Source organism: Fundulus heteroclitus, chromosome 9 (assembly GCF_011125445.2).
Source record: "Fundulus heteroclitus isolate FHET01 chromosome 9, MU-UCD_Fhet_4.1, whole genome shotgun sequence".
Classification (NCBI taxonomy): Eukaryota; Metazoa; Chordata; class Actinopteri; order Cyprinodontiformes; family Fundulidae; genus Fundulus; species Fundulus heteroclitus.
The window spans coordinates 16,540,424-16,566,859 of NC_046369.1; the positions used below are offsets into that span (position 1 = coordinate 16,540,424).

General features: G+C 42.5%; 1 protein-coding gene across 7 annotated transcripts in view; it reads right to left on the reverse strand.

Moving 5' to 3' along the window:
* Positions 1-9,180: 9,180 nt before the first annotated feature.
* opa1 (OPA1 mitochondrial dynamin like GTPase) overlaps positions 9,181-26,436 on the reverse strand; it is a 41,080-nt gene continuing 23,824 nt past the window's right edge. For 6 of the 7 annotated variants that reach the window (XM_036141098.1, XM_036141097.1, XM_036141095.1 and 3 more), the window contains 7 exons: positions 26,311-26,390; positions 26,058-26,198; positions 25,854-25,970; positions 25,660-25,753; positions 25,123-25,233; positions 10,831-10,904; positions 9,181-10,697 (listed from right to left, as the gene is read on the reverse strand). In XM_036141098.1, coding sequence (XP_035996991.1) covers positions 10,840-10,904; positions 25,123-25,233; positions 25,660-25,753; positions 25,854-25,970; positions 26,058-26,198; positions 26,311-26,390 — 608 coding nt within the window. In that variant the 3' untranslated portion in view covers positions 9,181-10,697; positions 10,831-10,839. The remainder of the gene's footprint in view (positions 10,698-10,830; positions 10,905-25,122; positions 25,234-25,659; positions 25,754-25,853; positions 25,971-26,057; positions 26,199-26,310; positions 26,391-26,436) is intronic. The other variant, XM_036141096.1, reaches the window with a different exon arrangement.

Here is a 26,436-nt window from a genome sequence, read left to right on the forward strand (position 1 = left end):
AACGTCTTTCTCTCCAGCTCAACGCCTTCTTAACTCGTCTCCAATCTTATTTCCAGCTCCTTCTTTCAGAGGTCATGTGAAAAAAACAAAAAAAAAACAGCTTTAAGAGCATTTTTTTGTGCGTGTGTGTGTCGAACAGAAGTGCGAGAATTCCTGAAAGCGGGGACCATGTAACGTGGCAATCCTCTTGTCTCAATCTGGTGGGATGCCAGGCAGGTTGAAGTCCAAATGCTCTGGGAAAACACCGAGCCATTCATGTGGCATAAGCCTGTTTTTACTCCACGACTCCCAGAACACATGTAAAACAGCCGCGTTTGGGGAACGCAGATCTAATTAAAAGCATGAGCCGAGAGAAAATCAGATCAGGGCGTCCTGAAAGGAGACAAAAGCTTGATCACTTTCCCCAATGTGTTGTCATTTCTGCTCTCCTTTTCACCCGACGACAGAGCCTCGCCTGGAACATTCGCGCTCGGCCTCGCCGCGTTGTTTACTCTAGGTTTAGTGCCTGCTAAGATACTATTGACGGCCAGTCAAGTAATGTCGCCCGACTGTTTTTCGTCTGGCCTCAGTGTGGCACTCAGGCGATGAAAGCCGGGCCCTCAGAGTCCCCACCAATCCGGCAACAAGTGCAGCCCCCTCTGTGAGCACGGCCGTGCGAGGAGTGCAGCTCAGCCTGACTGACGTGAGCGGTGTGGACAGATACACTTTCAGCCGGGCAACACAGCCTGGATCTGGCAAACCTCCTCTGTGTTTACCTAAAGGCTGAAGGCAGCTGAGGCAGCGGACCTCACCTGCTGGCCTCACTGGTTGCCATGAGGGATCCCGTAATCCCACTAAGTCCATGCAGGCTCAGAGCCGCTTCTGGTGCTAAAGGCTCCACATCCCTCCCTCCCTCCCTCCACTCGATTCACAGTTTGTGACGACGATTACTGTTTTCTTCACGGGGGGGCTTTGTATGTAACTCCATTCAGAAACGGATAGCTAAAAAAAATTTATTTAATGTCTTTAACTCCCTACACTGCCAAAAACAAACCAAAAATAAGTAAAATGTCCTTAAAATGAATGTATTTTTCCTTGATTTGAGCAGGTAAATAAGATGATCTGCCAATAGAATAAGATTTTTGCACTTAAAATCACAACAATTCATCTTCATCATCTTATTTCAAGTGCAGGATATCTAATTATCTTATTTTAGGGGTCAAAATACTCATTCCATTGGCAGATAATCTTATTTACCTGCTCAAATCTAGGGCAGAAACACCAATTTTAAGAACATTTTACTTATTTTTAGATCCGTTTTTGCAGTGTAGTTTCAGACTTTCTGTCTCCTTAATATCCAAACTGCCACTGTTTGAACTATAAGATTTAAGAGGTGAAATCGCACCAGTTAACATGTTTTTTCTAATTTTTCTTAGAATCTACGCCTGCTTTTCAAACAGGTATAAACCCCTAAATGTATTAATAATTTCAAGAGGTTTATGCGTAATTAAAACTGAATTTGTTTTTGCCTTTTGCCAGTATTTTATAATGTTTTTCAAGTTACCAAGAGTTACTTTTAAATCAGTTATTGCCATTCACAAAAACAAAGCGGATCAAATAGTTTATAAAATATGTTACAGTTTTATTTTAACAATGGTTTCTATCTTGCCATTTTTTTCATAAAAGGCAGATTTTTTTTAGATTGCACAACTGATTGTTGTCCTGTCAGCACGTTCATACAACTGAGCTTAGGATATCTGCAGCTCCTCCAAAAGCAACCATGGAAATACTGCCTGATTCTCTGATAAATGCTTCACTTGCTCAACCTGTTGGTCCAGGTGGACAACCATGGTTTGGTAGGTTTCATCCTAAACAGGTTTGTTGTGCATGATATGAACCATAAACCTGTGATCCAAAGAAACATTTATTTTATCTTCACCATAAAAGCTGCTGCAACAGAGCAAGTTCATGCAAAGCAGTTGTAACTTTTCTCCTTTCCTAAGGCCGTGTTCATTAAATCAAATCTTTACGACACGCTGCTGAATCTTGGTAAGAAAATTCCCGATAAAAAAAAAAAAAACCCTGAATCAACCAGATGATAATCACCCAGCGGTTATGATATATTTTGTTTTCTCCCTTCCTGTTACGGAGCGGATGCTGTGCGGCTCATCCTTCAGGGATTTACCCTCGGCGGCCCGTTTGCCTCCACAATGGGCCGATTCACAGACGACGTCCTGAGCTACTGCGATACGGGACGATGAGGTCACTTTATGGGTGGATGTCAGCCGTGAATGGTGAGAACGAGTCACGCACAACACACCCATGGAGATACATACAGGACCACCGCAGGATTCACACGCTTTACGCCCGCTCAGCTCCTAAACTTCAGGCGCTGCCATAATTTATAGCTCTCACAGAGTAAGAACAGGGCTCTGTATGGATGTGTGTGTGTGTGTGTGTGTGTGTGTGTGTGTGTGTGTGTGTGTGTGTGTGTGTGGGACGGGGAAGGTCGCTGACCTCTGTGACTCGGCTAAACTCCCCACGGGCCCGGTTCATCGTCGGAATGGACCCCACAGCGCAATGGGAAGATGGCTCCGACATAATGAGCACAAAGGCCAATTGTGAAGCTATTCTCTGCGGGGCAGAAAGCAGCGGGCCCCGGGGACAGTACAATGTCTTGTCGGCTGAAACGGAGAAGGAAGCCTGTTGCTTTAACAAGTCTCTGATAACATTCAGCAGAAGTGACTCAACAGCGGCACTTTGTCGCCTGGGACACAAAGTGTTGGATTTCCATCCACTGTATTTATCGGCACTTGGAGACAAAGGTGCTGGCAAGTGTCTCTTAGGGACCAAATTAGTCTTTTACGGTTGATATCGAGATGAAAGATGCAGCATCTTTGGTTACTTTTTAAAAATAACTATTCTATAATATGCTGCTTGATTTTTTTTTATTCTTTGGTAGAAATTGTGATATATTGCACAATTACAAGTGCATGCATTGAAAATGTAAGAAACAAGTGCAAACAAATTAGAATTTTATATACAGTTTAAATGTATTATTTTGTCCTTTATATAAATAAACTGTCCTAAATCATTCAAATTAAAACCAATGAAAAAAATCTAAATCTGCACCCATAAATTAAAACCATCTAAACCTTTGGCTAAATGTTCTGGTGCTGTACTATTGACTCCCATTTGGGGGGGGGGGAAAGCTTCTGTAATGAAGCTTGATAGCCTTTTATAATAAAAGCAGAGACATTTAAATTTGTGCAACCTTATTGAAAGATTCACAAGTCCCGACTCAGATTTCTTCTCTGTTTTTGTTTTTCTTCACACTTAAAGGTTTCTAAATGATCATTAGACAAAATTTGATACCAGACAAATTTAACCTGAGAAAACTGCAGGTTTTGAAGGATGATTTCATTTATTCAGGTTGGTTGATACGGCGTCAAAATAAAGTTGTGCCCCCCCCCGCTAACTTCTGAATTAACTATTATTAATCACAATTTCTCTGGTTGAGTTTCACTGGCCACACCCAGGCTGGCCTCTACATTCAAGAAACCCTTAAAAAGTAACAGTCTGACAAAATGCAGCAGCCTAACAAACTTCCAGAAGCAAAACCTAATCAAACAGAATTTAAGAACAGATGAGAAACAAACTCCTTGACATTTAACAGTCTGGAAATAGACACAAACCATTTCTAAGGCTTTGAGTCTCAAAGGAGCCATTTTCCACAAACAGAGAAAACAACTACCAGAAGTGACTGGCCGATGTACTCCAAGAGAGCCTCATCCAGGACGTCATAAAAGAACCAGGAACGTTTGAAATCCCCGCAGATCTCACCTGCTTCAGTCAGTGTTGATGATTCAACAGGAAGTGGGTGGACAAAAATGGCCTCCAAGAGAAAGTTCTAACCCAAGAGAGCTCTTCATCAAAAACGATGCAAAGAATTGCCAAAAAGGTATCGGGGATCCCTAATACAGAAAATATTCTGTGGACTGATAAAATAAGAGAAAAAACGTTTTGGAAGGTGTGTGTGTGTCCCGTTACACGTGGAGCATAACTAACTCATTATATAAAGTCTAAATCATGTGGACACCCGAACATGGTGGTGGTAATGCGATGTTCTGCTGCTGCGTTGCTTCACAAGGACCGGGACGACTTCCCGTAATAGATCAAACCAAGCATTCTGCTCTCCGCCAGAAAATCCTAAAGAAGAATTTTGGGCCATTAGGCAGTAATTTATACAACGGGGAAAAAAATCATTTTCTAATGGCCTAATCAAAGTCTAGTTATATACAAAGCCAGGTCACTTTGGCAAGCCATTTTCTTGAAAAAAATTAGATATTCATTTAAAAAAGTATTTTTATATATGCAGTTGTGTTGATAAGGTCATTCAATCTCTGATATATATTTTTTTTGATGATGTGAGCTAGTTAAGCAAAAAAAATTATATAGGGGGCAAATATTTTTTAATTTATTTATTTTTTTATTTCCTAGTGGATCAGTTGTATATTGCTTTACTTGTTTTACTTTATGTAAATAATAAAAAAAAATAAAGTAAAATTTTCTTGTCCAAACACCTCAAGGTAATTAGACAATAACCTGTTAAACTGACCAATCAAAGGAGAGATTGTTCATTTATCTTTAAGGTTATTGGTTGACTCTCTAGCTACAAGGTTAGATATATGGACTTAATTTATTTTACATTTATATTAAGTTAAAATGAAACAAAAAGAAAGTAAACAGGATGGATTCCTATAAAGGGAAGGTTAGTCTGCATATTTCATAGCAGGTAGTTGTATTTGGAAACGCATGTCCTGCTGCATTAAAACGGCAGAGAAAAGCATTAAATGAAACAGCAAAGTCTCTATTCAGCAGCCATTAAAAAAAGAAGCTTATCAAGCAATACTATACAGCTTTGTTAACCCAAAAGTAAAGAATATAAATTACGTTTTAAAACCTGTCCACTGATTTCATGTCAGTATGTTTTCAACACCAATCAAAAGAAAATAATTTTTTGTTGCATTTGCTTGATGTTTACTAAGATCTGTCGGGGGTTAGGGGGACTCCCATCTGTCCTCCTTTATGACAAATAAACAATCCTGACCATCTTTACATCTAATTGGACACCAGAGGATGCTTTTGCTGCTTGATAACGTCTGATCAAATGGCGGCTTCGTACATTTATCTGGTTCCTGCCTCTGCTGCGATGTCAACCATCAGGATGTTAACAGAGGAGGACAACAAAGCCGGTGACACGGACAAGGAGGCAAACAAACGCTAACACCGCCTCTGCTGCCAGAAAACGCCCTTGCCTGCAACTTATTGCCTCCTTTCCGAGGCGTATTCAAAGTTTCCGTCCTCCACCGACCCGCCACTCCCCCCTGCCAAAAGATTCTGTCCGTATGATTAGGTGGACGGGATTAAATAAAATGAAGCAACAAAATAAGGCCTTTCTCTTTCCTCCGAAAGACTAGAAATGGAGCTTTGTGTGCATCCGCTGTTGTGGCACATTTGACAGGTCTGGCTCGGCTGCTTTTGTGCAGCCAGAATAAAGGGGATTGACGGAAAACACAAACTGAGCCACTGTGCTGTTGTGGAGCTGGCTATTAGTCAACGTGATGGCCTTTGCAGATGCTAATGGCTTATGGTGCATCCAGGCGGGCTTCCCTCCACACAGAGCGTGGCTATCTGGTGGCACAAAGGCCCTTTGCTGGAGGTTGACTTCTCCCCCCCCCCCTTTCTTTTCAGAGCTGCTACAAAAGTCATTAGGCTGTTTCTGAGAAAACAGGGGGATATAATAGCAGCACACAATGAAACGATTTGATAAGAAGCAGCTATCTTCACGGTTAAAGCCCCAGGTGATGAAGAAGAGGCTTCTGAAGTCCCTCTGAGTAATGTGGAGCTGCGGTAACAGCCAGGCTCTTGTGAAAGCAGAGATGATGCCCGGGAGTGTGGGACCTCTGGACTCCCGACTTATTAATCAGTCAGACCCTCAGCTGCGTGCCTCAGGCTGCAGCGTGCCTTCAGCCTGCTCTGGGACCAGATAACACCCTGCAGACTTCCATACTGGGAGGGTTTTACCCAGACCTGGAGCACAGGCCTTGGCTCATCAGCACACAGGTCACTGCATCCCGCAGCAGCAGCTTGAGGATAGCAGGATCCTATATGCAGACATGAAGAGCGCAGGCCTGCAGGGCTGAGAGCAAAACAACACATCAAAGAAGATCCTCTGTGTCTCCACGTCCAATCACTATTACCTTTCAGTTCAATCAAGCTGTAATATGTAGGAAAGGTAAAACTGCCATCAGCCTGTGTACCATGTGGTACGTCTGTTGGAGTGTCAAAATGTGACTAAATTAGGTACTTTTTGTCAAAAACTGTGTCACTTATGAAGGGCACCTGTTTTCTTAAGGGTCTATGTAGTGAGATGGAAGATTTGGAATGCAGTTATTTCACAATATGTAAGGATTAGATCTGTGCTCAGTGCCCTATGGGTGCCCCCAAGTGCTTACATAAATATTAGCCGAATTAACCAGGAAGTGGGACAGCTCCATATATGGAGTATACCTTTATCGGTGCAGACCGAGCATCTGCATAGCGTAGCATGAGATAAAATAAAAAGACTCTGTCACCTGGTAGTCATAGTCATTACCAGATCAATTATTTAATTGTTATTACTTCATCATTAACTCTTTACCTCACGGAAATGTTTTTTTTTTTTTTCCCCAACAACTGAGTCTGCACAGTAGCTACAAATGTAAAAAAGAAAACAGGTCAAGAACACTCAACAAAAGTGATAAAGAAATTTAATAAGTAAAATCGATGAAAAGTAAATCGATATGAGCTGAAAGTCCACGTCTCACATTAGCTGAATGTATTTTTTTTTTTAAAGAGTTAGAAACAGCAGGAGAAGCAGTAAAAACTCATCTGTAAGATTGCTTCATGGTTTGAGTACCATTAGACCACAAAGACACTCGACAATGAGTGGACACATTTTTAGAGAAGTTATGTCTGACAACCACGTTGGAAACAAACCAAAATATAGCTTTCATTTCCCATTAATAATTCATTAATTCTTGTTTCCCAGGGGTGTAAATAAGACACAAAGGTCGATTTCACCTCCAAGACAGGAATGACAAGAACACACCTCTCAAGCAAGGCAGATGCATATTTATCCTCATGATTCAAGCTAAAATAAGAAAAAAAGCTACTCACCTAAATGTGAGCAGTTCTACAATCAGGAAGATTTAAAGTAGAAAACAACTAGAACTGTGACAAACATTGGCAGACAACGACCGAGGTTCAACTCACTACTGATCAGTGAGGGGACTGGCAAAAATGGGTGACATAAACAGCAGTAAACGAGCATTTTGAATAGCCACGTCTCCATGGCAACCATTAGCCGTTACAGTATCTACTCGATAATCAGTCATTCAGAGCCAGCCTGAGAAGAAGAAGAAAAAAAAAAAAAACTTTTGTCCTATCAACTAGTCCGGGTTGCTAAATTCTGTTTGACTATTAGATGAGGATAAGACTCGGCTTACTGCAACAAACACTGAAGAAATTAACGAAGGTGAGCAAACGCATGTGATGCCGTCTGCTACGTAGGTCAGAAAAACAGTGATGCTGTGGGCCCATTTCTTTTCCAGTCCGACACAGAACAACGTTACAGTGTGTCGCTTCATTAGCTCTCTGCAGCACCAACACGTTTCAAATAAAGTCCTGTGCCATCACATTTTTTCAACAGGATGAATAAAAAAATATATGGCTGAACCAAGTCGGAAGAGGTTCACCAGGCAGAGATCAACCTACCTCCACGACGATCCTAACCTGACTCTAGCCATATGACTTTCGCTCCGCCTAGCTCCACTCATCCATCTGGAACACCTCCATAGGAATGGTGTTTCAGAAGGCTGGGCCTTATCAAAAATTCTTGCATATGATTGGATAAGCCACTTGTCTGTCATCTTTATCGACGTGCTATTTCAACCACTCACACCGAAGCTAACCCGTGACGCTGTGAGAGCGACGAAGGAAAAAACAAAACTTTTTTTTTTTTATGTGTTTGCGGCTCTAGTGGCACACGACAGTGAGCTGACAGGAAGAGGGAGAAGACAGGCAGCAAAGAGCCGCGGGTCGGAGTCGATCCCGGGCCGACCGCATCGAGGACTAAAGGCCTCCTAACATGGTTCGCGCTAACCGCTCCGCCATGGACGCGCCCCGAAAAACAAAACTTGCCAAATCCGGTCGGGAGAAGGGCGAAAACATCGTTTCCACTAACAAAAGCCTTCAGAGGCGTTCTCTGATGTTCTTTTAATGAAACAATATTAGGTAGATTGGACAACACGGAAGAAATAGCAGCATCAATGTTAATGCTTGCTTCCTCGATGCGAGCCGCCATCTGCGTCCTGATTGGCTGCACAATAAAATTGCTTGGAGAAATCACTCTCTATGGGAGATGGTCCCAGTTGGATGTAAGTGGAGCTAGGCGGAGCGAAATCCGTCTGGCTAGGGTCAGGTTACGACAATCCCAGTCCTCAAATTTAAATCATTATAGAAACCTGTTGGGCGATAAAGAGAATAAGAGAAACCATTACAATCTAGAGATTGTCCAAATATGGTTGAAGATTCCTCTGTGTGCAAGTTCCACCCTTGTGAATGTAGCGACAAGCAGGGGCACCAACTATGGTGGGTGACAGAAGAGCTTGTGGTAAAAACAATTAGATCTTAAAACTGTGCTCAAATCGCATGATCCTGCAATAAAGAATTATTTTAAAGCTTTTCACACAATTTTAATGAATGTGTGTGAACAACCTGTATGTGCACCCCTTTGTTGCATAAATGTAGAGCTTAAAGCCCACAGCCTCTGGAGTGTACAGCTAAAAGCATCTAAAAAGGATGATAACGTAATTAAGAAACAATAAAGTTCACAGTTTTTATAATAATTTTAGACAGCTATGCGTCAACCTATCATAGACTAGTACTGACATTAACCATATGTAATTTAAGTTTTAATTAAGGAATTTGTTTCAGCAATATTCCAAAAAATAAACCTTTTTCTCTTGCTGAGTTTTAACTAGCAGTGAAGGATGAGCAAACATTTGCGGGCAGCCGGACCGAATCAGCGAAACTTAAAAAGACCAATCGGCTTCGACTGCCGCCTGTTTTAAGCGACGATAAAAGAACAAACTGACATTTAAAAAAAATGAACTTTATTTACTGATGTCAATTTTATTCTCATTTAAACACAAATTAAATAAATAAAGCACATCTGTAGGGGGGGTACACCATGCACACGTCACTTTCTACAACATAAAACTTGTTTTCGGACCAGCTTTTTAGCCTTCTGCTGCACAAACACACACGTCTCAGTCTGGATCCTCGTGCCGCACATGATAGTGGCTCCCCAGCTGCGGACTCACTTCCTCTGTGCAGATTGGTTACTTATGTACACCTATATGCACATCTGAATGAATGGATATTGGTAACGCACTCTCACCCCTTCACTCAGGCAGAAATGGAAAAAGAAGAGAGCAAGACGTCGGTGGAGGATCTTAACGGCCCAAAGGAAGGAGGTGCAAAGAGAGAGGGCAGAAGAAGAAGCAGAATTTGGAGATTGGGAACAGTGAGCCCTGAACTGGGACTGGAAGGGGAATGAATTAATTGCAGAAATGGTGACAAGTATCTTTTTTTCTTGTCTTTGAAGACAAATTCAGAGTTTCTATTATTTTGTGTTCTTAGAAACCATTCAGACACAGAGGGAACTCTGAGTAAAACTAAATCTGTGTTGGATACATCTACGTAGACTGAACATCCCTGACAAGTGAGAAGCCTGGTGCAATTTTGAGAAAACAAAACAAAGAAAAATATATATATATATAAATATATCTGGAAGAAAACCCAACCGATGTGTAACTAAACCCACGGAGTATTGGATCAGCACTTCAAACCTGGAAGCAGAAAACTAACTATAGTGACTCAGGCTCTAAAAATCCAATCAAATCTACCTGCAGAAGTACCAACTGGGTTTGTGTTTAAAAGCTTAATGACAAACATTTCACTTTTTAAAAAGACATTTTATAATTTGTTTACTTGATTTAGCATTCCAATAACTGATCTATAAAGATACATTCGGGGCATGTATGGAATACACAGAAAATAAGACGACAGCTTTGTTATGGACTTTATGCTGCATGAAACCTGTTTGTTTAATAAAGTCGGCTATGAAAGGGAACAAAGTGAATGAAACTCTATGAGAGGTGATGCTTTTCTGTAAGGGCCGTGGAGGGTGATGGTGGGCTAGAGCTGGGTTTACGTTTGGATCAAGTGCTGTAGAGTCTAAGTGCAACTATTCAATACATTAGAAGGTAACCGGGTATTATTCTAGGAGCACCAGATGAGACAAGAAAACCAAAATACCAAACCGGGGACATAAAATGTACACAATCCTCAATCGTGGGAAACAAGTTAAAGTTTGCTTCGTAATTCTCCTTCGATCTCGGTGTGTTTGGGTTGTTGTGCTCCTCTGGTGTCAAAGAAATTCAGGAGAAGACAGGGAATGGTTCCTCCGTAGTTTTCTTCTGCTTGTGTCCAGCTGTCCGAGAGTCACTGATGTTAAAAAGAAAAAATCAGGAAGCTGTTGAATATGGAGCCAGAAGGGGGCGATGGTGGTCATTTACAGATGTGTTGGCTTTGTTCAGTGCAATATTCTGCTGACACAGGAGAAAAAAAAAAAAAGATGGCGTCAATAAACATGTTAAGAAGAAAGAGAAACATAAATGCGTAAACACCTCTCCTGACGCCATACGTCGCTCAGATTGACAATTTAACCCTAGAGAGAAATACCTGGATCCGTTACTTCTCCTTGTGAAGAGCTTCTATGAAAGCTTCAAGTTTCTCCTGGATCTCACGGACTTTTTCTGCAAAGTAAAGAATAAAACAAAAAGGCATAAATTTCTGAATCAAATCTAAAATAGTTTGCCGTGAAATAGAAGAACTAATTTAGTAAAAACAACACCTTTGGCAACATCGTACGACTCTAATTTAAGGTGTGATAAAGAAAGAAGCGCACAAGTTGCTGATTTTTGTAGCTAAAATAATCACTTTTTTTATGTTTTTGTCAAATTCTTGTTTCTGGTTGCTAAATAGGCAAAACGAGAAGTGGAAAGATTTGAAAGGTTTCACCCACAAAATGATGCATTAACTGGGAAAACAGATCTTTATTGAGTTTTGATTTATAATTGATATATGTATACAAATATAACACATAATACATACAGGATGTGTATTGACGTAGGAGGTTTTCGTGGTTTTTAGATAAAAATATCTAAAACTAAATTATTTCCTCATATTTTCACAAAAAAAGAGCAAATAGCTCTCTTTGACAGTGACAGCCAAAACCTCAAGGCAGGCCCTGCTTTGCACGTTGGATGATGAAGACTTATGAACCCACATCAAAGCGCTCGCACTCTCCTTTTTATAGCACGTACCTCCTGGGCACATTGCTAATGGACGGAAGGAGACACCTTAGCATCTCAGAGGGAACGGCAGGGTGGGGGGGGGGGGTTGGGGGGATGGGACCCAACACTCGCTCTTTTTAATATGACCAACGTTGTCTATATAGTATAATACAAGCAATCCTTTCACCAAACATGTAGCGTCACAAGAGCTGAGCGAGCCGTCCTAATCACTGATTAAACAGTGGCTGAAGGAAGTCTGTGGACCAGCGATGGGAGAAGGGAAGCCTTAGCTCGCGGTGCCAGCTGCACCTCCGGGGTCTGGCTGACTCTCCAGTTCCCCCCCCCCCTCACCCACCCACGTCACCCTCGCTAATCTGTCTGCATCTCATCCAAGCACAAACTCAAACACTGGCTTTGAAGAACAAACCAGCACTACTCCATCATGATCAATCGGCAGCACGAGATACACAGGAGGACTATTGTCGATTGTTTTCCCTGCTGAAAAACGCAGCTTTGGCGAAACTTTCAGGAGCATAAATCATTACGGTTACGACCTCAGAGCAGTAGTGCCCAGAGCATCTATTTAACGTCGGCGCGCCGGCGACAACCCCGCGCTCGTTTGAGGGGAAACTAAATATCATACTCGGGATGGCGCACTGCTGCTAAGGTATCGTTTTCTCGATGGATGGATGGATGGATGTTTGGAGAGACGCAGCCACGCCGCCGTCTTGAGCCGTAAAAACTGGCACAAGAACAAGAGAACAAGCAGCGAGAACCGGTCCAAACCGAGTCAGAAGGGGTTTTGCTGTGAGAGCTGTACAGTCATGCCACTTCCACCTCCTTTCACCCGCCAACATGTTCCCCACTGGCAGGTGGCAGAAAAAAATAAAAAAAATCCCCCGCCTTTGATACTCTGTTAACACACTAAGACAAAATGACAGAGTGTAAGGAGGGGATTACTACACCTTATGGAGGCATTAAAAGGGGGCCTGTGGAGGGGGAACGCCGACAAGTCGCAGCAGCAGGTTTGCAGCTGCATGAAACATAAGCCTGCGGTACGCCACTGCAACAGGCAGCCCACCGGAGGGCCCGGCTCAATGCGGCAAACAGATTAGGCGTAGTGCCCTGACCACAAGGCAACATCACTCGATCCAGGGCCGACGGGGACAGGATTAGAGACATCTGCCTGACCTCGGGCTGCGAGGGACGACGAGGGCGGGAGGGTCCTGACTGTCAAAGCATACAAATATGGGAAATCCCCCGGATCAAGCTCCAACGTTTATTATGGGGTTTGGATGTGGATGTTGATGAAGTGGCTCTACTTGGATTTCAAATCTAGAACGAGCAAAAACCGGTCAGCCAACAGCGATCCTTCCAGTGGTGGGCGAAGAGCTGGAGGTCAGCTGTAGACCTCTGAGGCTACTGGAGGACATCAGGGCCTATTTTTCTCACTCTACTGATTTCTACTGTTCTCCAGTTTTGCATTGCATTGAAATGACTGTTGTCATTTCAGCTTTTAACTTTTTAATCTCTCTTTTTTCTTCATAGTAGGTACACCTGGTCTGGCGTTCTGTTAACTGTGACATCATCCAGAGAAGACGGCTCACCTGCTACTACCATCTAATGTAGAACAGATTACTAGATCAATGTGTGCTTCTGTGCTTTTTTGTCTCTCTTGTTGTGTCTCTGTCTTCTGTAACCCCAGTCGGTCGAGGCAGATGACCATTCATACTGAGCCCAGTTCTGCTGAAGGTTTTCCTTCCCGTTAATGGGGAGTTTTTCTTCCCACTGTCGTCTCATGCTTGCTCAGTATGAGGGATTGCTGCAAAGCCATGGACAATGCAGACGACTCTCCCTGTGGCTCTACGCTTCTCCAGGAGTGAATGCTGCTTGTCGGGACTTTGATGCAATCAACCGGTTTCCTTATATAGGACATTTTTGACCAATCTGTATAATATGATTGAATTTGACTTTGTAAAGTGCCTTGATATGACATGTTTCTTGAATTGGCGCTATTTAAATACAACTGAATTGAGCGCGTTCAGAGGTCGCGTTAAAAAGCAAGAACGATACCAGCTGCAAGAAGTTACAAATGGGTCCTATAAGGTGTGTCAACGATCCGATCCCACTGTCACATGCAAGAAAAAACTAAATTTTCTAACAAATAATAAACCTGGTATCGTTCCCTTGGTTATTGGTTTATTTTAAAATATGCACAGAGAAATCAGGTGGTGACCACAATCAGCCAACCGTTAACTTGGCCGGCAGCAGCAGAGGAGACTGGGGAGCATCCTCTCCCGCACAACAACCATCAGCAACAGCGCCCCCCAGGGGTCTGTCTTTTAACGACTCCTCTTCTCTCTGCACACAACTGACTGCACCAGTCTGGGAAACTTTTTTGGTCATTGGTCTGATCCAGGCGCCGTCAGAACCACCTAGAGCTTAACACGTGATGGTGGACTTCCAGAGAACACCACACCCTGCCTCCCATCACCCTCCTCATCACAGTCAGGACCTGAGCTGTTCCACAAAGACACTGGAAAAAAAGGTCCAGCAGAGAAGGGACGTCCTGCAGCAACTCAAGATGTACAAACTTCTGCAGGACCCGCTGCTCATCATCTACACCATCATTCGGTCTGGCCTGTGTTTGTCCGAATAAAAACGTGACAAGTCACGACCATCAGGATCATCAGGCCTGACCTGCCCACCTCCATGCAGGAACCACAAAACCCTCACTGCGTCACATCTCTGTTTATGTTTGTGTGCTGTGGCTCAGGCTATATTGAGTACAGGTAGGAAAACTAAAGCCTGAAAAAAAACGGATCACTTCAGGCATATTTCCACCACTACCCTCCTTGAAGGAGTTAGCCCACTAGGACACTAGCTCCACTTCTGCTGCCCCAATGGATAAAATGACCAGTCGTGGTATATAGTTTAACCTGTGTCAGATTAAATGTGGACCTTAGCATTTTGCAGAAAGTTCCTTACCACTATTATTATTACCATCATCATCATCACGTTTTAATGAAAGAAATGCTCAAAGCTATGCAGAAGTATCTCAATTAGTCCCGTATTACATGTATGGCTTCAGCTGTAATCATCTTATTCTTAGTGTTATTTTTTTTCCCCCTCTGGTATTTCTATCTAGTTTATGTGTCGTCATTCCACTTCTTCTGTCATGTTGATTGTTCACGCATACCTGAATTTATTAATCTAATAAAAAAATTGGTGAAAATGACTTAAATCAGAGATGCGACCCTAAAAACCTCCCTTACAGGAAGATGCACCCGGCAGCTCTCAGGAACCAGGAGGCTTCGGCCGAGTATGAAAAGCTTCTGGGAATAAAAACTGTGAGACTGAATTTTATTCCCCCCCCCACCCCCAAACACCATCTGTTTTCAGCCAAAAAGACCACAGCACGATAAAGAAGAGGCCAGGACTTGCCTTTCCTTTCACCATCCTGTGGAAATGAAACAAAAAACAGTGGTCAGAGTCACCGCTGCCCGTTTCTCACTGTGCAAAAAAGGGAGTAGCGGTTTAAGACTCCATTTAAGCGGCTGTTTACTTAAGAGATGAGCCCCAAAACACAGTCATTCAACCGCTCACCCCTTTATCTGGCCATGAATATTCCCATAATCCTCTACCCTCAATCTCAGAGGCCCCGTCTTTGAGATGCTCGGGTGTGTGTGGGTTGCAGAGGGTGGAGGAGTAAAAAAAAAAAAAAATCTGGGAAGCCGTTTCCCCCCAAATCCTTTCTTTTAAGGCCGTCCCTCTGCTGATCTCCACATGAAATGATATCTCATTCACTGGCACTCAGCAGAGCCCAATAAGCCTCCGCCGGCCGAAGAGCTGGCAGAAGGAGCGCTGAGACAAAAAAGTATTTAATTGACCTGTAATTAGACTACGCAGGCCTGCTGGACAAGTGACCAGCACAGACGAGAAGGGGAACAGAGAGAAGAAGAAGATGTGTGTGTGTGTGTGTGTGTGTGTGTGTGTGTGTGGGGTGGGGGGTCTGCAAACTAATCCCCTTTAACTCAAGATGGGCAATCTTCCTCACAGGATGTGAACGGGAGGAGCCACAGAGAATTGGAGGCTGTTGTAAAGAAGTGGCAAGAGAACGATTTCAGTAGCTGAAGACCGGAGCCAAAGAAGTTGCTTTAGTATTCAGCAGCAGTTCATGGTCAGCAGAAGGAGCGGGTTCCTGTCCTAAACGCCCGTCATTCATGAACAAAGCTCTCGTATCGCCGGGCGGCCAAGGTCCCCTGAGCATCTGAACACTGTGCTTCCCACCTCTGAAGCCGGACCTCTTAATGCAACAAACAGAGAAGCTTTGATTTGTCACCGAATCTGGATGGTTGCTATAAAAACTAAAGCCACAGGAGAGGTGCATGCAGGGAAAGTGAGTGTGTCGGTCGGCAGCCTGAATGCCATGTCAGTGGCAGAGCAATGAATCAGCCGCAGCACTCAGGGGTCTTATCTAGAAAACAGATGCCTGGGAGTGAGGACCCCAACCCGGGGAGAGGGATACGTAGGTCTGAATGGGTCAGAGCCTGGGGTCAGCCAAAGGCCAGACTAAAGGAAAACAGCAACATTTACAGAGAAAAAAAAAAACTTTGAGAAGAACCAGATGATGACTTCACTGGTCTAATCGACAAACATCGCGCATGGCTTTAGAGCGTCAGACTTTACGGCAAGCTCGTAGATGCTGAACGTTTTTAGATCTAAAGATCCGGGTGCTTACAGACTAATTTAAAGAAATTATCTCAAATTAAACATGCATCTGCACCCAGAAGGACTCCATTTTTATGTTTTCTATTTGTGAGGTGATTGAAGGTCCAACCATACAGGTCAGCCTTTGACTCAAGAAGATCTGGGGTCTGAAGTTTTTTTTTTTAGTCTGCTTTGGGTCTCAGATGAGGGCTGAACTCAGCCCAGGTAACAATCCACCTTATGAACCCAAAGTGTGAGGTGGAAAGCTCCGATGTAAAGTCAGATCTGTTCTTTGTCACTCAGAGAATCTCTTCTTTCCTTAGTACAAGTGTGTGGAAAAACATTAACTCGTCATCTTTGCCAAGCGTGCACATGCAGCTGGGCCCTGATCGGTGTCTAAGAACACGGCATGGTTCTACGGTTCTATGGTGGCTATTATACACCCACACAGACCCCGTTGCTGGATCAATGTGCGCTTTTCTATTATTTGATGTAAACTAAATCTGTTGGCTACATGTCTAGAAGGGAACCGTGACATCTTCTCTGCAAAGGTACACTTTCAGAGTGACAGTGGGGACTGGTTCCAACCATATCACCTCAGCAGCTCTAACTGAATCAACAACTTTAAGATGAACAGGGGAAGATACTTTGTTTTTAGAATACGCTAAATCGCTGTTGATGTTTATTTATTATTAGTATTATTATTATTATTATTACAACATTGCCTCTTTTTTTCCAAATTACTTTATAAAGACACAGCCGGTCAGCTCTACTGACCAGATGCTCTGCCTAATAACCTCATTATAACAGCAAATAAGCTCATTTGAGCCAGTAGAAATTATTCTTTCAGATCCATACAGGGTGGACCTGTTGACATGCAGGGTTTTCACTGGTAAAGACTGAAAAAGTTGTGCCAGTCTGATTAGAAAGTGCTGCCTGATAAAAATGTGCTGAGAAAGTACATTTAAAAAAACAAAATAAAAAACAAGGAACTCAGTCGGAGCAGAGTTAGAGCAAGCCTAGGAGGGCAATTTTACGACAACAGCTCATTTAAAGACCAAGTTGTAACCAATTTGTTCTACATTAGATTTATAGGTTCTAATTACATAATCTGTTCTAATCATTTAGATGAGCACAATGTACTGAATCCCAATTATCATCCTAATATCAATGTATGAAATTGTGTAAATGCAATTTGGAAAACTATTATATTTCCTGTGTCAGTCGTTTCTGCTCTGCATGTCGATCATGTTTGTCCTCATTAATGGACCTTAACTGCCATGATGTTCACATCTTTTGTATATTGGTAGTGGCTAAGAGGCTAAACCTTACAATAGTCATTTTTTTACTCAACCGCACAAATTTCATAATTTTTATAATTCAAAAAGCCATAAAAATAATGTATGTTTATGTCATTTCATCCTGAGCAGCACCTGCTATAAAGTATTACTATGTGCTTGTGTTTAGGTGACAGGAAGTGGAGCGGGACCTGGTCCCCTGCAGCTAGAACGTGCTGGGAGCACGGAAACAAAAGTCTGGATGAGTTTCCCTTCTTTCCTTTCTGTCGCTCCCAGACTTGACCTTCCTCTTTCTCATTGCATGGAGAAAAAAAAAACCATTTCAGTACCTCTTGGATGGTTTTATTCCAGTTTCACCACTTTAATCAGCCCCTACTCATTTCATTTTTGAGTTTCCATCCCTGTCTCTCATGTCAAGTGCTTTAACATGATATGCATATGTTGTTATAAAATACTGTATTGTTGCAAAAGAAAGATGTTCCTGGATCATGACACCGGAAAAAGAGAAAAAAAGGGGACTAAAGGGGAAGAGACAGACGATGGAAACGATGGAAAGAGAAGCTTCTTGCGATTTTGGTAAATGTCAGCAGCTGGCCAGTCGGAGCTTTGATTATGGAAGCAAGACAGAGATAAATAGAGGAAAAAACATGTGAAATGTTTTACAGCCACATACTCTTTTAGTTTTTTTTTTTTTTTTTTTAAAAACAGGTCAATAATTCAGTATGTATGATCATAACCACAGCAGCATTGGTAGAATGAGGCTAACAACAAGACAAAGAGCCTGTTTAGACAAAAAAGATCCATGGAAAACGGGATTGTTTTTCTGTTTCCCTTAACACGTCTGCATGACAAACGTTCGTTACCATCTCCTGAAGCTGAGCTTCTCGTGAAGTATGAATAGACAGAGCTAATTTCTTGGTTCTCGCTGAGGATGTAGCAAGCTTTAGTCAGACTGAGCATGAGCTGGACTTCACCAAAAAGGCAGATCCCCCTTTTTTTATTGCGTACACGATAACAGAGGCCGAAATGGTTTGAACGCTCTGTAGCCCGTTTTCAAGTCGCTGTTGTGGTGTAAAAGAACTGTAGAAGAATAAGTGCCAATTTTGTGTCGCAAAATGTACGAGTGGTACAAATTAGGCGCAACAACAAAAGCAGTTCATTCACCTGGATACAGACAGACGAACAAGTTGACAAATTAAAATCTAACTATAATGGAAAGTACAAATGCAAAGCATTTGTATTTTATTAACAAGTTTTGTTTTGGTTATAATTTCATAGTACATGGTTGCACAGACATCCAGTGAATGTTTCACAAAAAGCAGATATTAGCACATACGTTGATTTCACTTAAGAAATACAGTAAGGCATTAGAAAGAAGGGCAAACCCGTATCCTTTTCTACTCGCTGAAAATAGATAAAACTTATCTAAGCCTAAATAAAATGAGCCCATTTTAGGTTTTGCATGTATGATCAGTTTTCTACAAAAATCAGAGTTCTTTATTTCCTATAAAAATAAAAAAATAAAAAAATAAAAAAAGGGGATAGGCAAGTTAGAAAATGAATGGACGGATAGTTTATTGTTGGGTACCTAAAACAAAACAAAAAAAAAGAAAAAAAAGAAAAGAAATATCTACTAATAAGATTATTTTTGCACCTTTAATTTGCAAAAACACCAGAATGTTTGTGGCCGCCGTGTAATCTCAATTTTATGATTGTGGCCCCAGTAGCAAAGCGCCGTCTTCCAGACGCAGAGAAACGTGAACGACTTAAAAAAGGGAATGAGCAAACTTAAAACGCCTCCTACTCCCCGTCTATCCTGCTCACAGGAAGATTGTAACCACAGCACCTCAAGATCATACGTCACTCCTGAAGCGGGGCAGAACAGAGGAGCACTTCCCCTTGAGTCCTCACTAATCACTGTGAGGGAAGCTGCCATAAGGAGGCGCAGGGGCAGGAGATGAAAGGAGCCAAAGTGAGCGTGAGGCTGAGAGGGCATTCCGCTGAGCAAGCCCAGACAACCACGGCTTTATTTTGTTCTGCTTCCACCCCGGCACACGGAGAAAGTTCCTGCATGCGCAGACAAGCCAAACATTACCTCAGTCTTTGTTTAAAGGACCCGCTGTTGACACCTGTTGTTCCCTAACCCTCAGATAACCTCACTTCATAGAAGCTGAATCCACCATTTCCTACAAATTGTTGCATTCATCAGTGCCAACAAGCCTCCAATAAAGATTGCGGGGCTTATGGTAAGAGGTTGTGCAGTGGCCAGGTGTTCTTTTGAATATAGTATTGTAGAAAATGTGCCAAAAACCCAACTGTGACGCTAATGGACTAAAAACTGAGGTGTGAAAATGCAAGAAGCATAAAATCCTTGACTTAAAGTGCTACAGTGACGGCACTTTACCAAGAATCATAATAATTTATCAGTAACAATATTTGAAACTTGAAACTAATAAACGCCAAAACCAAAAAAACTGAGTCATTCTGTAATTCTTTACTGTAATTTTCTGAAACTTAAGTAGGATTTAATTAATCTTATTCATAGCACAGAAATTATAATACCATGGTTAACTGTCATTAAGTTTTACTGCCATAAAATGATTAATGTATTATATTTTATGCATGAGGAGGTGCAATGATATTATAAAATATTTAAAGCATTGGCTTCATATACAGACCACTTTAAAAATGTTGGTTTCCCTGATTTTAATATTTGTAGTTATGTGTTGTTTTTGTGTAAAATAGACATTTTTGTTTTCGTGTATGAACTACTAACATGGTTGTTGATGGGTAGCACTGCAAAAAAGGGAACTAAAAGTAAGTAGACTTTTCTTGGATTTAGTCTATTTCTCCTTGATTTGAGCAGCTAAGACTAACATAAGACTATTTGCCAATGGAATCAGTATTTGTACTCCTAAAATAAGATAATTAGATATTCTGCACTTGAAATAAGATGATGGAGATGAATTGTTCTTATTTTAAGCGCAGAGATCTTATTCCATTGGCAAATAGTCTGATTTAGCTGTTCAAATCTAGGAAATACACTGAATTCAAGTACTTACTTTTAGTTCTCTTTTTGGAGGTGTAGAAATACCTTTATTGTCACACGACAGCAGAAATCTGGGACAGTGACAAAAACACCAAGACAGGGTGCACCAGATTAAGTATGAATAAACAAACACTGATTTAAAGTTAAGTTTTAAATCAGAAGAGACTGAGTTTATCAGAAAAGGGGGACGGGGGCCTATTGTGCAATTATTAATTGATAATACAGCATATTCAGATAAAAAAAATGCAATAACCAAGTGAAATAGCGGAAAGACAGCAGCCGATTTACAGAACGAAAGGTAGGCAGGGAGACGCTTAGCGGCGAGAACCAACATCCAATCATTAGAAAGCAACAACTACAAACTTTCTTGCCTGGAACGGTTGCAGCAACATCACCTACAGGTCAGGTTTTCTCTAAACATCTGTAGCGGCTGAAGCACAGTAATGCATTGTGCTCTCTCACATTAGGCACAACGGTATGTCCTTCCAGTTGCACTCGTATGAAACCGCACACAAACACACAAAGGGGCAGCTTCCTAATTTGGGCAAAGGAAGCAGCAGCAGCGGCGGCCTCAGCTCATGGGTTTGCACATTAGGCCCGGGCTTTGCTCCAGAGGTGGCGCTGTGCCATGCGGCTTGTCGGGCACACACACACACACACACACACACACACACACACACACACACACACACACACACACACACCTCAGCGGTGCACACTGGTCTTCATTCACTTCAGGTGCTTTCACACTCCCCCAGTGACGCACCAACCTGACCTCTGTTTGTAACCTGAGCAATGTAGAGGCTGTCTGCGAGCAGGGGAGGGGGGGGGGGGGGGGGCAAACAGAGCTTAACAGGAGACTGCCCCCAGGAGAATATTTCTGCCTTTGTTAAGTGTGTTTATCCTTTCCCTCGTCTCATGTCTCTCCCTCTTTCTCCTTCCTTGCGCCCTCGTTTTTTTTTTCCTAACAGAAAGAGATGTGAGGTGAAGGTCCCCTCTCTGATTTCCTATTCTTTCCGTCTCCCTCCGTCAAGGAACGAAACATTTGATGAGAAAACGTGGGGAGGTGGAGAGTTAAAGACGGATACCTGGATTAAGTAACCCTGTGGATTAGCCTGCTGACCTGTGTGTGTGTGTGCGTGTGTGTGTGTGTGGGGGGATGATCAGCATCTCAGAGAGTGAGATGATTTCATAATGCCAGGAAAACTGCCGCAGAAAATCTCCTTTTCCATGAACCAAACATGGAGAAGCAGCATTTAGTTCCTATGCTCCACTTCTCTGGAACAAACTTCCAGAAAACTGTAGAAGTGCGGAAAGCCTGAGTTCCTTTAAATCGAAATTAAAAACACATTTGTGTAAAATTGCCTTTGAATGTTCAAGTTAAACTGTTTAACCGTTTTTAAATGTTCTTTTTTTGTTTCTACAATCTATCCCTACTTGCTTTTATTCCTATATTTTAATCATGTAAAGCACTTTGCATTGTCTCTGTACTGAATTGTGCTACATAAATAAATTTGCCTTGCCTTTTCCCTGAGAGCAGAGCTCACCTGAGAAGGTGTGGGTGTAACTCCCGTCAAGGGCTCTTAACCCCTGATCTAAACAGGCAGACCAAAAAACAGCCGTGGTTACGGTGGTTAACCTCGTGGCAGAGTAGGCGTCTAACAGCTGACGTTAAACGCGCCGACAGAGGAGTAGAGGAGACGTGACGCAACCACAGGCCACATGTAAATGGTGATCTCGCTTTTATGGTCCTTATCATAAACAATGTTTTAGATTTTATCTGTTTTTAATCTTCCGCTTCATTTCAAGTCTTAAAGAATAAATTAAGAATAACTATTAAATGGCAAAATAATATTCCTGTGCTGCCCAAAAAAGTATTCCCACCCCGTTGTGTCATGGAATGAACTGTAGTTAGCTGACCTGGGTCAATGCTTTGCAGAAGCAGCATTCGCTTTAATTAAAGTCTTTTGGGGTACCAGTTTAAACCTCTACAGACTGAAATGTCTGTTATTATTTCCTCCCAAATCAGTTCAAGCTCAGTCAGACTGGAAGGAGAGCGTCTGCCAGCGGTTCTAGGTTGATTTAGGTCCAGGACATTCTAACACATATATGCTCTGATCTAAATGTTTCTGTTGTAATGCTGCATGTAGATTTTCAGACGGCTGTCCTGCTGGAAGGTAAACTTGTAGCAGCCCCTAACAGGTTTTACCTCAGGGCAGCGCTGTATTATCCCTCCATCTTCCCGTCAATTCTGGCAGGCTCAGGGTAGTCATACCTCCTCCATTTTCAGAGGACGCAGCAAACAGCGCTCTGTGACGTGTCCAAAGCTTTGGATGTTGTTTTGTAACCCTCCTTTAAATGCTTCGCCACAATTCACTCCTCAATCTGCCTGCTGTGTTGCTCTGTCTTCATGATCCTGTTTGTTCTCCCATTAAACCTCTGATGCCTTCGTACGGCAGCTGGATTCAAACGGACATTAAATCACACACAGGCGGACTCCGTTTATTATTTAGGTCACTTAGGGAGGCAACTGTTGGCTCTGCGTTTTATTTAAACACCTAAAGCGCCCTGAATACAAATGCAGGCCACACTTTTAAGATTTTATTCATTGGTTCACTTTCACTTAATTATGTACCACATTGTGTGGTAAATACAATATAAAATAGCTGAAAACATCTCAGAGGTGTAGGTACTGAAGCTGTCAGAGAGTATGGCGTTGGCGCTCAGGTGTGTCTCCATCTTCTGTGAGTTTGTGACAGATTCAAACCACATTCCCACATCTATCAGAGACGGGAGGCTTTGGTGGTGGGAAGTGGGGAAAGCCGCGCCTGTTTGGAAACGTTTGGGATCGACTTGCCTCTTCGGGTTATTAACAAGGCCAGGCAGGTTTAGTGTTTTTTTTTTTTTTTTTTTTTTTTTTTACACATAGTGGTATGGACCCAGTGTGTGCTTGTTCCCTCGTTCTACTTAATTCACTGGGTGAGGGGGGAAAAATTAAAAGTAACTGTTCATTATAGAAATGTGCTGATTTGATCATAGACCGGCAGGACCCTGTCGATGTGCTGTCCGCGTCGGTGAAGCTAACATTTAGACAGACGGCGTTAGCTTGAGTTGTCCAGCAGGTTGACTCCTTCACTGTTGCAGATACAGGAGCTTTACTGACGTCTTTGCATTGCTCTCGAACAGCAGCGTAAATCCTAACATCTAGCGTTGGCATAGCTAGATGTTAAAACTTTGGCATGACTCCTTATCATGGTAATGCAGTAATCTCAGGAAAAAAAAAAACAACATAATTTACAAACATTCATGTCCATGACAGACTTTGAGAATATCATACAGGATGCAGTGAAAGTGGGACGTCACTGTTCTTGTTGAGTTTACTCAACTTCAATTTTACTTCTAATGTTTTATTCCATTCTTACTGTTTGATTTATTTTTTGTATTGTTTATAATGATATGTCCATTTTACATTGTTATTTTTATGGCTGCTTCCTCGGCCAGGTCTCCTTTGGGGACTTCCTGGTTACATTAAGGTAAATAAATTAATGAATGGGTGGCATTGTTCAGCATTTTGTTTTTTTTCCCTCTCAGCTTCCCTCACAAGGAACGTTCCTATGTGCGACGCTTTGGTGTTCGACTAGTCGGCTAAAGAGGGTCGCCTGTGTGTTTGTTTTGGCAGTACTCGCCACATTGGAGTTCATACTTCCTGCAGCAGAGCCTCGTTTTTGTCAGGTAAGCTGCTGCAGAGACGGGGGTGCCGAGTGTCTATGATATTGCAGCACTCAATCGGAAGTACTGCAACAACATGTACGTTTGTTAAGTGTTTGTAAATGTCGTTTATATCGATTTTGACCCAAATGAGTAACATTAAATAATAAATCTTTTAGTATTGAATTATGTTGGCAACCCTGAAACTCCCCTTCACATGTAATAAGCATGTCCATCACAGACATGTGCCAAGGGGATAAAACTGAAGCCCATATAAATGGAAGAGCTTTTCAACATGGCATCTCCAGGTTTGAGATTTAAATAATGTGCGTATTCTGAGGTGATTGCAGCTTATCAGATATCTACCACGTACCTGAAAGAACATGGGAGCAAAGCCCCTCCTATAAAAAAAAAGCAGTTCAGGCTACAGCTGTCTGTTTAGCCCGGCTGTGCTGTCAGCTGCTACTGAGCGGAGCAGCCAGTAGTCAACACTGATTCCTGAAACACTACTGCCACCCCCTGACCACCGACCAGACTTCTTCCTGGGGTCTCCAGCTCCAGTCCTCAAGAACCGCCTTTACTACAACTTTTTAGATGCATCCCTGCTCCAGCATAGCCTAATCAGTAGGCGGAATTACACACTCAGCGTGGTGGAGATCTGCAACTCCTAACATTGAGTCTTTTATTTAATTCAGCCGTATTAGAACAGGGATTCACCTCAAAGTTGCAGGACTCAAAGGACTGGAGTTGGAGACACCTGCTCTACTGCCTACAGCCTGAGCAGAGACAATCAGCTTGAACACAAGGAAGCAAACTAAATTTAGTGCTGCTACTGAGAACCTTTGAGTTAAAAAGGAATAAAAATGTTTGTGGTTTTAACTGTAGTGGTTGTTGTATTGTTGTTTTTTCTTACTTAGATCCTCAGCCAGCTGGACTCTGCGGCCGGTGATGAGTTGAGTTTTTTTCTCCATGTCTTCCCCAAAGTCATCCAAGACCTCTTTGACATTTTTCTCCAACCGCCGCACTGCAAAAGAAAAATATAACAACCAACCCATAAAAACGATGCTAAAGTCTAAGAACTTTTTTTAAAAGGCATTCCTTATTTGTGAACGAGACATTTTATCGCTTTAAAAAATAAAATTAAAAAAAAGAGACAGGAAGTGTTTAAGCAGATTAATTCCAAAATCAATGATATTATAAAAGGAAAAATAAAATAAAACTACAGGCTTGATCTGGCTGGTGTCATCTGCTTTCTTTCCAAAATGAAATGTAAGCTTGTTCCTAATAAAGTGTTTCAACTGAACAAACTAGAGCTTCTAAAATGCATAATAGCCAAAAAAAAAAAAAAAAAAAAAACTTTTTTTTTTTTTTTTTTTTTTGCCATTTTAACTTTCTCTCGTTGGTGAGGTCTTAGAGCAGCCTTCTGTTATGAGCCGGTCCCCGTCCTCACCCTCAGTGTTGGTGAGCTGCTGCCGGAGCGTGTTAGCCGTGATGACCAGCATCCTCTGGATCCTCCAGAACAACACCACGTCATTGCACTCCAGCTAAGACGAAGAGGGATGAGAACACCGGGATGATGTGTTACAGGTGGGAGCACGCGGAGACAACAAGGCAAGCATATAACGCTTCACTCTCCCTGCTAACCTCAGAGTCCACAAAGTGCCTCTGGTAGTAATAGAAGCCTCTCTTGCAGAGGTTGCAGTGGGTCAGGGCTTTTTGCAAGAAGTGTCTGCGATAGAGCTGATGCCACGTGTCTTTGATCTGGACACAGAGTCAATATTCAGGTGGTTAGTAGTAATGTGCGATGCGCATCTACACCTTGTTCACATCGCCGGCCTTTTATCTTACCAGCACCGGGTCCACTTCTACGCCCCGTCCCTCCAGGTTCTTCCTGACGGTGGTGACCTCGTCGTTGGCCAGGTAGGCGGTGTGGTCATCGTGCAGCTTCAGCAAGCGATCCAGCTCGTTTTTGGTTTCGTTGCGAACGTGCTACAAGACCAATAAGCTCGTTTATTAGCATTTCTGCGGATCTGCGTGCCGCAGCGTTTCTCGCGTCGCGCCTTGCTTGTGACGACAGACGGTTCTGTGCTTTGGTTCTGACCTGTTCTGGTGTCCTGTTGATCCAGTTCATCCACCTCTGTTTCCAGTCAGGGCCCACCATGTCTCTGATCACTGATTCAGCTTGAGGAGGAATTGGGAGTGAATCATAAAGAGTCAAGGTGAACGT